The 13,993-nt window shown below is 34.3% G+C and overlaps 1 protein-coding gene across 13 annotated transcripts in view; it reads left to right on the plus strand.

Annotated features, from left to right (window-relative positions):
* The window catches only part of NOL4 (nucleolar protein 4), a 356,755-nt gene extending 347,008 nt beyond the window's left edge, over nt 1–9,747 (plus strand). For 12 of the 13 annotated variants that reach the window (XM_023510255.1, XM_023510256.1, XM_003784753.2 and 9 more), the window contains one exon: nt 7,816–9,747. In XM_023510255.1, the coding sequence (XP_023366023.1) occupies nt 7,816–8,009 (194 nt within the window). In that variant the 3' untranslated portion in view covers nt 8,010–9,747. The remainder of the gene's footprint in view (nt 1–7,815) is intronic. The other variant, XM_012802088.2, reaches the window with a different exon arrangement.
* Nucleotides 9,748–13,993: the final 4,246 nt, after the last annotated feature.

Genomic DNA, 13,993 nt, shown 5'->3' on the forward strand with positions numbered 1-13,993 from the left:
AAACATTAACTTTGAACTTCAATTAAGCTAAATGTTAGCCCCCCTCCAAAAAGAATTTTCTTCTATTCATTACTAGATATAGATTTTTTTAAATTTATTTTTTATATTTTGAATTTCATTCATAGCAAATTTATGAAAATTTGTTTTCTCTCTTTTCATATAAGGACCTACATCATGTCTTCAATTGTACCTCTTGGCTTGAAGTTCCTAAAATATTTATTACCTGGTCCTTGTTTAAATAGTTTTGAAACTCGAGTATTAAAGCATGAATCTAAAAATGTTACTCACTTACTTAAAATCACTAAATGAATTGCCAGTTATTCAAACATTTCAGAGTCTATGACTTGGAAATAGAGACACTAGATAAAGGACAGAAAGTGGAAGAAGGGTTCATGCAGTTAGGACTGATTTTATAACCAACTCAAGACACATTATAATATTTGTTGAACCAAAAATAATTATTAAGGATATGTACAATTATTGTTCCATTTCTTAGCAATGGTTGATGTAGAAATTACTATAGTCAAACAATTCTAATTAGACTATTTTTGCACAAGTGTAGATGATTTCTTCCATGGCAATAATGCTACCTAATATTTCAATATATTAGAGGTAACTTAATTTGAATAAATTATGAAAAATCCATTGTATTCTATGGCTAGTCTTTTAACCATAATTGAGTGATATCAACTATCATTTTTATCATGTTAGTACTTAATTTATTTTCCATTTCTTGAGTTTTGGCTGTAGAAAGAATCTGGCTTTTCACATTCATTTGTTACACAAACACTAATTGAGCTTTATTTTGTACTAGACACCCACATACTTATCTAGTATGATGTGGTCCAGAGGAAACAAAGGGTTCCTGTCTTTCTGGGCCTTGAATTCTTTCTTTAACTTTTTTAATAAATAAAAATGTTCACCGTAGTCTTTACAAAGTAAATTTATACTGCTAAAAAGAATACAAAACTTTGTCCTAGGGGAATTCTATTATCCAAGGATAATTGATACCAAAATATGACCTCAAAAATAAAATGAAGAATTATTAGTATACATTTCTGTTAACCTAAAATTTAATTATAATTTAAATACTCCCTCAACCTCCAAAAAATGAATTAAGTGTTTGTTTTGGCATGTGCAGTTTAATTAGTCTAACAACATTGTATATTAGTATGAAATATATTTTATTCAGCTTCCAGAATGATCATAAAGTAGGTCTTGCATTACTTTGGTAAAAAGATAGGTACTTACATAAGCGTGTCATGTCAAGTATCCTGTATAATTTGCTTTAATCTTTGATATCAAAATTATTTTTTCTTGAAGCATCTTTTTTGTAACTCCCAGTCATTTTCCTGTTAACTGGTCCAGCTTTTCCAGAACATTCCATCATAGTGGTCTTGTCCAACACTTTGAGTAAGTCTCTAAGAATACTTTCCTGCATTCATAAATTCAGCATCAGTATAAAATTTGAATTTTAACTTTATAATTGTTATGCATTAATTAAGCCAAACCAGTCAGATACGACATTGATTTACTGAGGCACAAATGGATGGTAAAGACAATCAGGGGGCGCTAACTTGAGTGGGCAATAAAGACTTTCCATATTTGTGAATAGTTTTTATTTTTATTTTTTGGTTTCCTACCCATTAAAGTTTTTTAAAATGTGTTTATTTTAATTGATTCAGGATGTGTGTACATGCGTGTGTCTTTTATTTCCTGGCTGTATTACACAGTGGAGAAGTATAGGCTTTTAAATATATCAATCACCCGAATAATGTACATTGTACCCAATAGGTAATTTTTCATTTTACACCTTTTCCCCACCCTCCCCTTTCTGAGTCTTCAGTGTCCATTAAGTCACTCTAAATGACTGTGCATATCCATTGTTTAGCCCTTTCTTATACGTGAGATCATGTAGTATTTGATATTTTGTTCCTGGGTTGCTACACTTAGAAAGATGGCTTCTAGTTTCATCCAAGTTCCTGCAAAATACATTTGATTCTTTTTGATGTCTGAGTAGTATCCATGGGGTATAAACTGTGGAAATATATGTACATATTAGAAATACATTTCTTTACCCACTCATCTGTTGGCAGACACTGCACTTACTGATTGCAGTTATGAATTAAGCGGTAATAAACATACAGGTGCAGGGTTTTTTAATAAAATGACTTTCTGGGGGGGTAGCTACCTACTAGTGGGATTATTGGGTTAAATCATAGATCTATTGTTAGTTCCTTGAGAAACCTAAGTACTGGGTTCCATTAAGGAAGGAAGAAGTTGTGTTAATTTACATTGCCACAAGCACTGTACAAGCCTTCCCTTTTCACCACGTTTGTGCCAGCATCTAATGTTTATTAGCATTTTGATAATGGCTATTATGACAGGGTTTCATTATCTCATTGTGGTTTTGATTTTTATACCCTTAATGATTCGTGATATTTAGCATTTTTTCCCATATTTATTGGCCATAGGTCTGTCTTCTTTCGAGAAATATCTGTTCATGTCTTTTGCCCACTTTTTAAGGGGTTTTTTCCCCTTGCTGATTTGCTTGAGTTTCTTATAAATTCTAGATGTCAGATACATAGTTTGTGAATATAGATTGTCTATTTACTCTGTTCATTGTATTTTTTGCTGTGCAGAAGCCTTTTAGTTTAAGTAAGTCCTATTTATTGTTGTTTTTGTTGTTATTTGTGTTTGAGAACTTAGTCATAAATTCTTTACCTAGATCAATGTTGAGGATAGTTTTTCCTAGGATTTCTTCTAATATTTTTATAGTTTCAGGTTTTACATTTAAGTCTTTAAGGCACTAGAGTTAATTATGAAGGTTTGACAATTAAGTTCACAAACTCATCCCAGAAAAAGCACTACATAACCCATTGCTGAATATCATTACAGTTGCTTTTGAAGTACTCCCCTTGGGAAGCTGTTCACTGACACAAGCACTTAGCCCACCCTTCAAAGCAATTTTGGAACTCTTTTTCTGGAATAGCCCTCAGACCTTTCATCATATTACTCTTGATGTCCTGAAAGTCGTCAAAATATCTTCCTTTCAATATTTCCTTTATCTTCGAGTAAAAGAAAAAAGTCATTAGGGGCCAGATCAAGTGAGTAGGGAGGGTGTTCCAATTTGGTCATTTGTTTAGTAGGTAAAAACTCTGTCATGGATAGTGCTTTGTGAGCTGGTTCAAAGTCGTGATGCAAGAGCCATGAGTTATTGGTGAAAAGTTCATGTTGTTTTTTGTAACTTTTTAATGCAGCCTTTTCAGTACTTCTAAATAGTAAATTTGGTTAACTGTCCAGTTGGTACAAATTCATAATAAACAATCCCTCTGATATCAACAAGGTTGGCAACATCATTTTGACTCCTGATTTAGATAGAAGGAACTTTTTTGGTCATGGAGAATTGGCTGACTTTCATTGTGCACTTTGGTATTTTGTTTCAGGTTGTACTGGTGCACCCACATTTCATCACCAGAGATTACAAGGCCCAAACATCGTCTTGCCCCTCCAAAAGGGCTTAGAAAATTTTGACTCTTTTTTGCTTAGTTTCATCAATGAGCTCGTTCAGGGCCATTTTTTGCACACCCTTTCTCATACCAAGATTTTCAGTTAAGATTTTTCTGTTTCTCTATCAGTGTTTACTTGGTCTGCTAGGCTACTCACAGTCAACCAATGATTATGATGCACAATTCAATGGAATTTTGGTATGTTTTCATCAGTTTTGCTCATTAATGGCTTTCCTGACCACTCTTCATCAGTATACTTTCTCTCCCCTCAGACAAACGTTTAACCTATTTGTACCCTGCCATTTTTTCATGGCATTGTCGCAATCAGTTTTGACTAACATCCCTGATTTCATTTGCCACATTTAACAAGAAATGTAATGCTTGTTCATTGCTGTAATTCAGGCTCCCAATGGAACACCAAAAGCACATAACAATAATAATGAACTCCACTCAGCAAGACACCTCCACATGTCGACACAAACACACCTGTGAGACACTGATGTACCAAGCTTTTATTACTGATTGAATCTCACTACTTGTTATTGGTCTGTTCAGGATTTCTGTTTCTCCCTGATTCAAACTTGGGAGGTCATGTGTTTTCAAAGATTTTTTTAATTTTCTCTAGATGTTCTACTTTGCGGGATACTGTGGTGTCCATCATAGCCTTGAATGATCTTTTGTATTTCTCTGATATTCGTTGAAATGTCTTCTTTTTCATTTCTGATTTGTTTACTGGTGCTTTTTAAAGAACCAACTTTTTGTTTTGTTGATCTTTTGATTTTTGTTGTCATTTCATTTTTGTGTAAGTCTGATCTTTATTTCTTCTCTTCTGTTGCTTTGGATTTGGTTTATTATTGTTTTTCTTATTCCATGAGGTATAACATTAGGTTTTGAATTTGCAATATTTCTGTGATACAGGCATTTAGTGCTATGAGCTTAACTCTCAGCTGCTTTTTCTGTATCACAGAGATTTGGGTAGTCTGTGTAGCCATTGTCATTCAACTCAATTTTTTTTTAAATTTCCATCTTAATTTCTTCATTGACCAAAAGATTGTTCAGCAGCAGTTGTTTAATTCCCATATTTTTGAGTAGTTTTGAGAGTTTCTCTTAGAATTGATTGCTAGTTTCATTCCACTATAGTCTGAAAAGGCATATCATATGATTTCCATTTTCTTAATTTCCTGAGACTTGTTTTATGGCCTAACATATGTTCTAACTTGAAAAATGTTCCATGTGCTGCTGAGAAGACTGTATATTCTGCTGTTTTTGTGTAGAATGTTTTGTAAATGTGTTAAGTCCATTTGTTCTAGAGTCCTATTTAAGTCAAGTGCTTCTGTTGATTTTCTGCTTCATTGATCTGTCTAGTTCTGTCAGGGAGTGTTGAAATCCCCTACTATCATTATGTTACTGTTTATTTTGTTTCTTAAATATAGTAGTATTTGTTTTCTAAATCCAGAAGCTTGAGTTCTAGGTTTGTATGTAATTGATATTGTTATATCCTTTTGTTGAATTGATCCTTTTATCATTACATAATGACCATCTTTGTCCTTTTTTTACTGTTACTTATTTAAAGTCTGTTTTATCTGATATGAGATTAGCTAATCCTACTCATTCTTGCTTTCCAATTGCAGGGACTATTTTTTTCTCCTATAACCTCAAGTCTGTGTGACTCTTTATGAGTTAAATTGGTTTCTTTGAAATAGCAGATATTTGGGTTGGGTTTTTTTTTCACATTCCATCAATCTTTATCTTTTAAGTAGAGCATTTAGAACATTCTTTTTAGTTTTTAGAGAATTTCTGAACATATCTTGCAGGACAGGTCTAGTGGCAACAAATTCCCTTAGTGTTTGCTTGTCTGGGAAAAATTTATTTCTCCTTCATCTATGAAACTTAGTTTTTACAAGGTACAAAATTCTTATTTGACAGTTATTCTGCTTAAAAGACTAAAGATGGGACCTCAGTTCCTTCTGGCTTATATATTTCTGTTGAGAATTCTGCTGTTACTCTGTTGGGTTTTCCTTTGAAAGTCACTTGATATTTTCATATCACAGCTTGTAGGATTTTCTCCTTCTTTTTGACTTTAGCCAGACTGATGACTATGTTTCTTGTTGATGGCCCATTTGGAATGAATCTTCCAGGAGTTTGTTGGCCTTCTTGTACCCAGAAATCTAAATCTGTAGCAATATCAGGAGGATTTTCCTGCATTATTCTTTTGAAAAGATTTGAGTAATAATCCTCATACATCAGAACAACTTGTATTATACTTTTGATTTATATACTCAATCCTGATCTCATAGGCCAAAGAAAACCAGGAAATAATGTGACCTTTCTTCCATTAAAAAGTATCACAGAGGTGTAAGTTTCCTCTAAATTACTGATATTTATGGAGTTTGACTGTGTTAATAGGGTCCTGAAAGGAAGTGAAAGCCATGTCTTGATTTAGAAGCTTAGGACCCTGATCCAAAGTTGGGTGTAATTCATAAATAAATAAAATTAGAATAAAATTAGTCTCTCTTACCCAGAAAGAACTGGAGCCCTGGCCCCAACCCTTTCTCAGTTCCATTCAAGGTTGCCAATCAACAATGCTGCTCAGCATTAAAACCAAGAAAATGTTATAGCTTCTGATAAAATAATAATCAGCCAACTGTACACTAGATATTTATATAGCAGAGAAGAAAATTATCCTGAGCTTCTTAAATGTAAAGAAAAACAAAATTTAAAATGGGTTCATCCAGAGACCGGAACCACTGTCATAATATTTTTATTCATTCAGAATTTTCCAAATAAACTACATGCTGTTAATGATTTGCTTGAACAGAGGGTCAGTAATTCCTGCTTGTGAGTGTGACATCCCACATCTTCCCCTTTCAGCTTGTCATGTCAGACTCATGATTTTGTAAATAGCAGAACAAATGGAGCTAACTCCTGCTGGAAAAATCAAAGCTTTGAAAGGCCACTGCAAAAGTGGAAAGAACTTTCTCTCAGATGTCAGAGTTCTTGTATGCTAGACTTGTCTCTGCTGTAATTAAATTCCAAAGGAAGCTGTTCCCTCTCTGGGGACATTTACTTCCTCTGTCAAGGTACAGGGTTAGGTCTTGACCTGTCTCCATCATGCCTCAAGGAGAACCAGAAGGATAAAACAGCATGCCTTGCTTTAGTTCACAAAATGGATCCCTTTATCTGAAAAGTTATACATGTTCAAGAAAAATCTTTTAAAACACTTCAGTAATGTTAGGGAATCATTATGGTTTGGGAACATTCATCTAGTTAATTGCTTAGTAATATTTAACTCAAGGATTTAAAATTTCATACTCACTGAAGATTTAATAATTACAATAAATGTTTAATGAGAGGTAATAACTATAAAAGTGAACAGTTAGATACTTAGTAAACCTTAATAATACAAAAATAATTGAATGACATATCTTCTCAATAGAAATTTCTGAATTAAATATTATAAAATAACCTCATAATTATTAAGTATACATTTACAAAATGTTTTCCAATAGAAGACTTACCAGATTTTGGCTTAAATGTGTAAAAAATAAAGGTATTAATGTGTGGTATATTTTGTGCAAATATAAAAATTACTTTCATAATGTCTAAAGCAATATTCCAAATGTCTAGTTTCTCTGTAGCATTATTTTACTGATCACTTACTTATTCTAAAAATTTTTAATCTCATATCTACATTTTAAAATACTAGTTAACCTGGCACACAACACCATATGCTTGAAGTGAAAAAAAATCCCCAAGTCAAGTCCTTATCATGCCACTTAAAAGTTGTCAGACTCCAAACATGTTACTGAAGACACTCAGGCCTCAGTTTCCTTCTTGTTAAGCTGATTAATTTATACTCTTAAATCATTATTATCACAATTTAGGACTTTTTATTAATTTTGAACTGGTGGGGTCTCAATATACCTGTTAATGAATGTAGTAAATTAAAAACTATTTTAATACCCATCATTTTATGCGACTGTGAGAAACTTATATAACATATGGAAGACAGCCTTCAAATCAAATTTTCCAAAAAGCATATAGTCAAAGATAGTTGTCACCATCTTTCCACAGTTAGAGGTGGTTTCCAGAGGGCGGCAGAGCATTGAAGAGAAATCCCCAGCCGCTCAGTTACTATCATATTACTATTGGTCTTTCTGGGGATAGATGTATTTGATTAAAGACCACTAGCTTCTCAAGAAAGAATCTATGAATTAATTTAGCAGTCATTTGCTGAATGCTCACATCAAAGGTGCTAGAAAAAAATGTCATCCATGTCTGATTTTCTGATGATTTTCTTCCCTAGGACCTACTGATCTCAGCATGAAGAGGCAGTTGGCGACTAGCTCAGGATCCTCCAGCAGTTCAAACTCCAGACCCCAACTGAGTCCAACTGAAATCAATGCTGTGAGACAGCTTGTTGCAGGATACCGGGAATCAGCTGCATTTTTATTGCGTTCTGCAGATGAACTGGAAAATCTCATTTTACAACAGAACTGAGTCAAATGATGACCGTACTCACTGAGGTCTAAATTTGCAGTTTCCACTAATGACATTTTGGTTTCCCAGCAGAGATACTTCTGGTCTTATTGCACAGTCTTTTAAGAGAAATACTTCCATTCTGCCACCTTGTCCTTGATCCGTAAAGTGATGTGTTAAGCCGCTTCAAGGGAACTCTGCCCTCTGAAGTACCTGAGATACTCTAATGTGTCCAGCCTCTTGCTTTTTTGTCTTACTGTGCCAGCATAAATATCAGGGGCAAAATAAAGGCTGTATATTCTTAATTCAAGAATAAAACAGAAGAATCTTGTGGTATGAAAAAATAGTTCAAGATCCAACTAATATATTAGTGGAATTTGCTACTGACTCATTGGACTGAAAGCTGAAGTATCTGGCAAAAAAAAAAAAAAAAAGCCAAATTTCTTGTTGCTACAGGATATTAACAACACTGAAAAGGATCTTGTATTTTAAAAAAAATGTAATTTTTATAAAAAGAAAACTCGTTTTTCATTCAAAATTGTCATTTTTACTTTGGTAACTTTTTCATAGGTCCTAAAAGAAAACTGTTTTGAAAATCTACTGTAAGTACCTTTTCCACATCCCTTTGCCTTCTCTTCTTTCCAAATTCTTTCTACAAAAATAACACTTGATGCTGGAAAAACCCTTGCCTACGTTCTTTAAATCGTCATATCAGGAACTCCTTCCAAGAGAAGCCTGCATTTCTGCACTCACGCTGATCTCAAAAAAATCCATTCACTATTGCAGCTTTACCATAGCAGTTCTCATCACAGAATTTTTTAATATCTAAGAAAGACATATCATTGGGGGAAAAAAAATCACACTTTGATTTCTTAGAGCTGCTCTCTCCTGAATGCCACTGCTGTCTACGGGCACCCCTCTAGCAGCAACGGGATATACAGGACTGAATGTTAAGAGGTTGCAAGTGACAATCTGAAAATTTGCACTCTTGTGTGTAGTTATCTTTTCATTTCTGTCTTTCAGAAATAGTTTCAGAAAAGACCATTGCATCTCCTGATATGATTTGTATAATGTTCAGTTCTACCTAAAAATAATGTCAAGAACTCTCAGCAGATGCAGTTGCAACTTACAATGAACTGTTCCCTCCCATTCCTCATCCTTTGCCCTTTGTTCTTATTTTATAGTGTTGGATACACATGAGTGGTGTTTTCTTTGTGCACCGAGGCAAGTCTATTTTTAAAATATTTAGGGAGAAGTACTTTAGTTCATACGCCTTGTACGATTTTTTTCTTCTGTTATTTAGCTTTTACCAATCCTTTGTGCATTCCTGAATTTGCCTTATCTTATGTAAAATTTATGTCTTCAGTTTTTGACAATGAGTTTAAGGCATCAGTGATATTTCTTATGTACTTGTTACATATAGTTTTTCAAGTAATGACTGTGATTGTGACCAAGTAATGTGCACTTTTTCTTGTAACTGTGGACATTGCTATGCTTTTTTCTTCTAGTGTTTCTAGAATTACTGTTCCTTACAGTTATGTAAACAAAAAACAAACAAAAAAAAGAACTTTTGTGATACTGTTGGTGAATATAATGTGAAAATCTTATTGAAATATGAGTATTTTGGAAATACATAGATGCACAAACATCTTTAATGGTGTTGATTTAGAGTTTGCTTATTTAAATGAAAATTCAAAAATTGAGGGCCGGTATAATTTTCTCTGCTTTGTTTGGTTTAATAAACAGAATTCTGTGTTAAGACAATGATTGTGAAAACCTTATAAACTTTCTCAATGATATAATGCTTAATTTTTGGCAATTTGCATTTAAAATCTGAAATGCTATTTTGTAACCACATATCTAGCACAATTGACATTCCAGAGTTCTTTCTCAAAAATATCATAAGGTCCTCCAGTGTCTCAACATTCAATGTAATGAAGAATTTATTCCAAGAAAGGGGTAAAAAAGCAAGGCAAAGATACTTTACCTGATTATTTAAACATCATTTAAGAATGTTTTTCTTATTTTTTTATTTCTTGTTTTTCTAGGAGTAACTTGGCTTTTTTAATCCTTCCTTATTTAATATCCTGAGAGAAACACATGCCTGTTTTGAGTGTCTGATTTATACTTTGAGGTTTGGGGGGCATGTTTTGTAACAGTATTAGAAACTTTGGTATAGTTTCTAATTCACAAATTGGCATTCAGGCTTGGACTTAGCATGCAAGTCAGAAATCCTTAATGAGGATTCTGAAGAACATGGAGCAGAGAAGGTAAGTTCCAGCAAGGTGTTCTTGTTTTTCTTCCATGTTCATCTTCAGTTACAACCCCACACCCATTCACCAAGGACTAAATACCCAACCTCTTGCGCTCTTGCCACATTTATTCAAATGAAAACGACTCACGTAATTTCCCTGGGAGAGCACACAGACCAAAATAAAGTATTATTTTCTTTCCCTTTTCCTTCATGAAGCATACCTGAAAAACACCCGAGTTCTTTTTTTCTACTCTGTCACAGCAGCATAAAGACATCACTTCTCTTTAAAAAGCATTTTGGGGAAAGTGAGTGGATGTCCATATTCTCATTCAAATGAGGAGATAGAAAACTGTCATGTAAACAAGGAGATCAAATAGAAGTTTCTGTCACTTCTGGCAGTTACATCGTCATGCAAGAACAGCTTCTCGTCACATATATATTACTTTATCACACTTAGGAAAGCATGCCTTGGAGTAACCACAGCACACATAAGCAAGAGCAGTCACTGAATCTTCTTAAATTGTGGAGTTCTAATAACAATACTCAGTAACAGGGCGTTCAGAAATAGTGGTAGCCACCGTTTACTGATTGCTTACACGAGGAAATGAATTTTGCTCCCTCTGCTTCTCACAATAAACTTAGGAGATTTGGCATTCGCTCTTTCCATTTTACAAAGCAGCCTCAAAAAGGGGAAAAATAACTAACCAGGAACACAGAGATGGTGAGAGCTGAAGCCATTGTTTGAACCCAGGCACACCTAATGCTGGAGCCCACCCTATTTATGCTGCTCTCTCCTGCTTGGCAGTTACTAAATAATTACATTCTGCACCGTCTTGGAACCAGGATTTTATACTACATTGAAACAGTTTTGTGTAGATAAATCATAGTAATTTATTAAAAACACACTGATATTATCATGTAAAGTATTTGCCTAAACACAATTTTATCCTGCTCTCTACAGGTTTAATGTCCTTTATGTTCTCTACAAATACACACAGCCACCAGAAAACCCCCCCCCATAAAAATCAGATACATAAAGAAAGAGAGACAGAGGCAGAGACTTCTATAACAACACAATGGATTCCAGCATTGAGTCCTATAAGGAAAGATAAAGGGATTATCCATTTGAACTGATAAAGTCAAGTTCATTCACCTGAGGTTTTAGCTCTAGGCACCACATAGGTGCTACCCTGCTAGGAGTCCTGTTGTCATTAATCCTGACTCTCAGAGAGCAAATGTCATTCAAAGATTTATCTTTGTGTGACAAACTATTTTCTAATTTAGTATGGTCCAGTTTGAAGATGTAATTCATAGGAAAAAATATCCAAAAGTAAAGTGAGTAAACAATAACATGTTGTTTATCTTTTAACTGTGTGTTTGGGAACAGACATTAGGCAAAGCAATTATAAATCATTCTTTTTCTTAAAATGTTTTGAATGGACATTAAATGCTATTAACAGAGTAACCTATCTCCCGCTTTTACATCAATCATATTAACCTTTTTTTTCTGACTACAATACAACTCTTGCAACATAGAAAAAGAAAGGAAAAAATAAATTTCAGCATCCATAGAAATCTAAAAAGAACATTTTATAATATACCTTTCACATTTACCTAAAGTATATAAAAGTATTTTTTTCTGTTTGATTTTACTGTATGTGGTGTTTTATCATCTATTTTTCTCACCAAAGATGTACCATAAATATTTTCTACATCATCAGTTATCCTTCCTATTTTTAATGATGGGATAGTAACACATTGTCTGAATGTACCTGTATTAGTTTCCCATTGTTGCTATAAGAGATGACCAGAAATGACACAAATTTACTGCAATATTGTAGGGTGGAAGTTTTGCTGCATTAAAATTAGGTGTTAGCAGGACTGTTCCTCCCTGGAGGCTCTAAGGCTGCATTTCCTTATCTACTCCAGCTTCTAGAAGCCATCTGCATTCCTCTACGGGTCGCCCCTCCCCTTCATCTTCAAAGCCACAAACATGAGATGTTCAGATCTCTCTGTAACTCTGACCTCTTCTTCCAAAACATTTAAGGATCCTTAGGAGTCCATTGGGCCCACCTGGATAATACAAGATAATCTCTTTAAATTAAAGGTCAGCTAATCAGCAACTGTAATCCCATCAGAAAACTGAATCCCTTAATTTGACATGTAACAGAACATGTCACAGGCTCTCATAATTAGGATGTGGCCATCTCTGGGAGGCCATTATTCCCACTACTGCAGTACCTTGATTGAGTTTCTACTTTTTTTCTTTTAAATACCTCTTTGTACTCCGCTGTGCTTGTCCATTCGTTTATAGCAATGTTTTCCAACCTTTTTTTTTTTTTTTAGTCTCACGGCACACCTAAACCTACAGTTAAACTTCTGTGGCACACTTAAGGAAAAGAATATACTTACTCTGCTTAAAAAATCTTTCATAAATAATTAATGATGTTTAAAAATTCTTATAGCACACTGGTTGCAAAATCACTGATTCATAGGAACAATCAGCAGCACAAATATTTATAAATAACTGTCAGCTGTAGCACCTACACTTTTGTATAAAGGGTATGTTCTTTTGGAAATTATTTTATACATACTTTTCTTAACTCTCATTCAAATTAGATATGATAAATAATTGTGGTAAAAGTGCAGCTAAATCTTTCAAGGGAAATTAAACAGAAATACTCTGGACCCTTTCTTCTACACGGATTTCTTTAGAAGATGCTTTTAACCAAGAAAGTCCCTGAGATATGTTTGAGAAGGGTCCAACTCAAAAGACCAGACAGGGCATCAAGGTCCACAATTTAATTAAATTCTGTAAGCAATGAATCCACATTCATAGAACTTCTAATGGTCATTATCAGCAGTGTTTTATTTACTGCAAATAATGAAAAGTTATATTTAAAGTTAGATGTGATTGAATGGCATGTCTTTTTAAAAGGAGGGTTTGGAAGTAAAAAAAAAAAATCTGTTGAACTTAAATATTCAGTTGAGCTTAAAAATTAAATCGGTCTCATTTCTTTGCTATCACTATTTTTATTTCCATATTGAAACTTCTATTTCCCTTCATTCTATATGTTCTAATGTATGTATTTTTTCCTTTCGAAGGATATAAGCTGAAAGAAGAGAAGATCCAAGGTAATGTCTGGAGATGTTTAGTGCTATGGAGAAAAACACAACTAAACTTAGACTGTAGAGACCAACAGCTGTTACTGAAACTGTGGGCCTGGCACCAGTGCGCCAGCTTCTTCCCTTGGAAGTTTTGGGTTGTCATGTTACCTGTTTACTGGAGAGTAGATTACGTCAGGCTGCCTATGAGAATTGTCTTGTACATATTTAAGTCATTCTTTTTTTTTGAGACAGAGTCTCACTACATCAACCTCAGTAGAGTCCTGTAGCATCACAGCTCACAGCCACCTCAAACTCTAGGGCTTTAGCAATTCTCTTGCCTCAGCCTCCCAAGTAACTGGGACTACAGGTGCCCGCGACAACACCCAGCTCTTTTGGTTGCAGTTGTCATTGTTGTTTAGCAGGCCCAGAGTACTCTCCAATGCCCTAGCCTCGAATGTGCTAGCATCAGTGTATATGGCTGGTGCCCTACTCACTGAACCACGGGCACTGACCCCATGTTTAAGTTGTTATATCACAGCAATAGTCCTAGTGGCCGGGGATTCCACAACAGATTATGTATTCTTAGATTGTTTGCTGTTAAAAGGATTCGAGGCCTGCCATGAACCAAACTTTATGGAACTAA

Source organism: Otolemur garnettii, unplaced genomic scaffold (genome assembly GCF_000181295.1).
Source record: "Otolemur garnettii isolate 467f Iridium unplaced genomic scaffold, OtoGar3 scaffold00012, whole genome shotgun sequence".
Taxonomy (NCBI): Eukaryota; Metazoa; Chordata; class Mammalia; order Primates; family Galagidae; genus Otolemur; species Otolemur garnettii.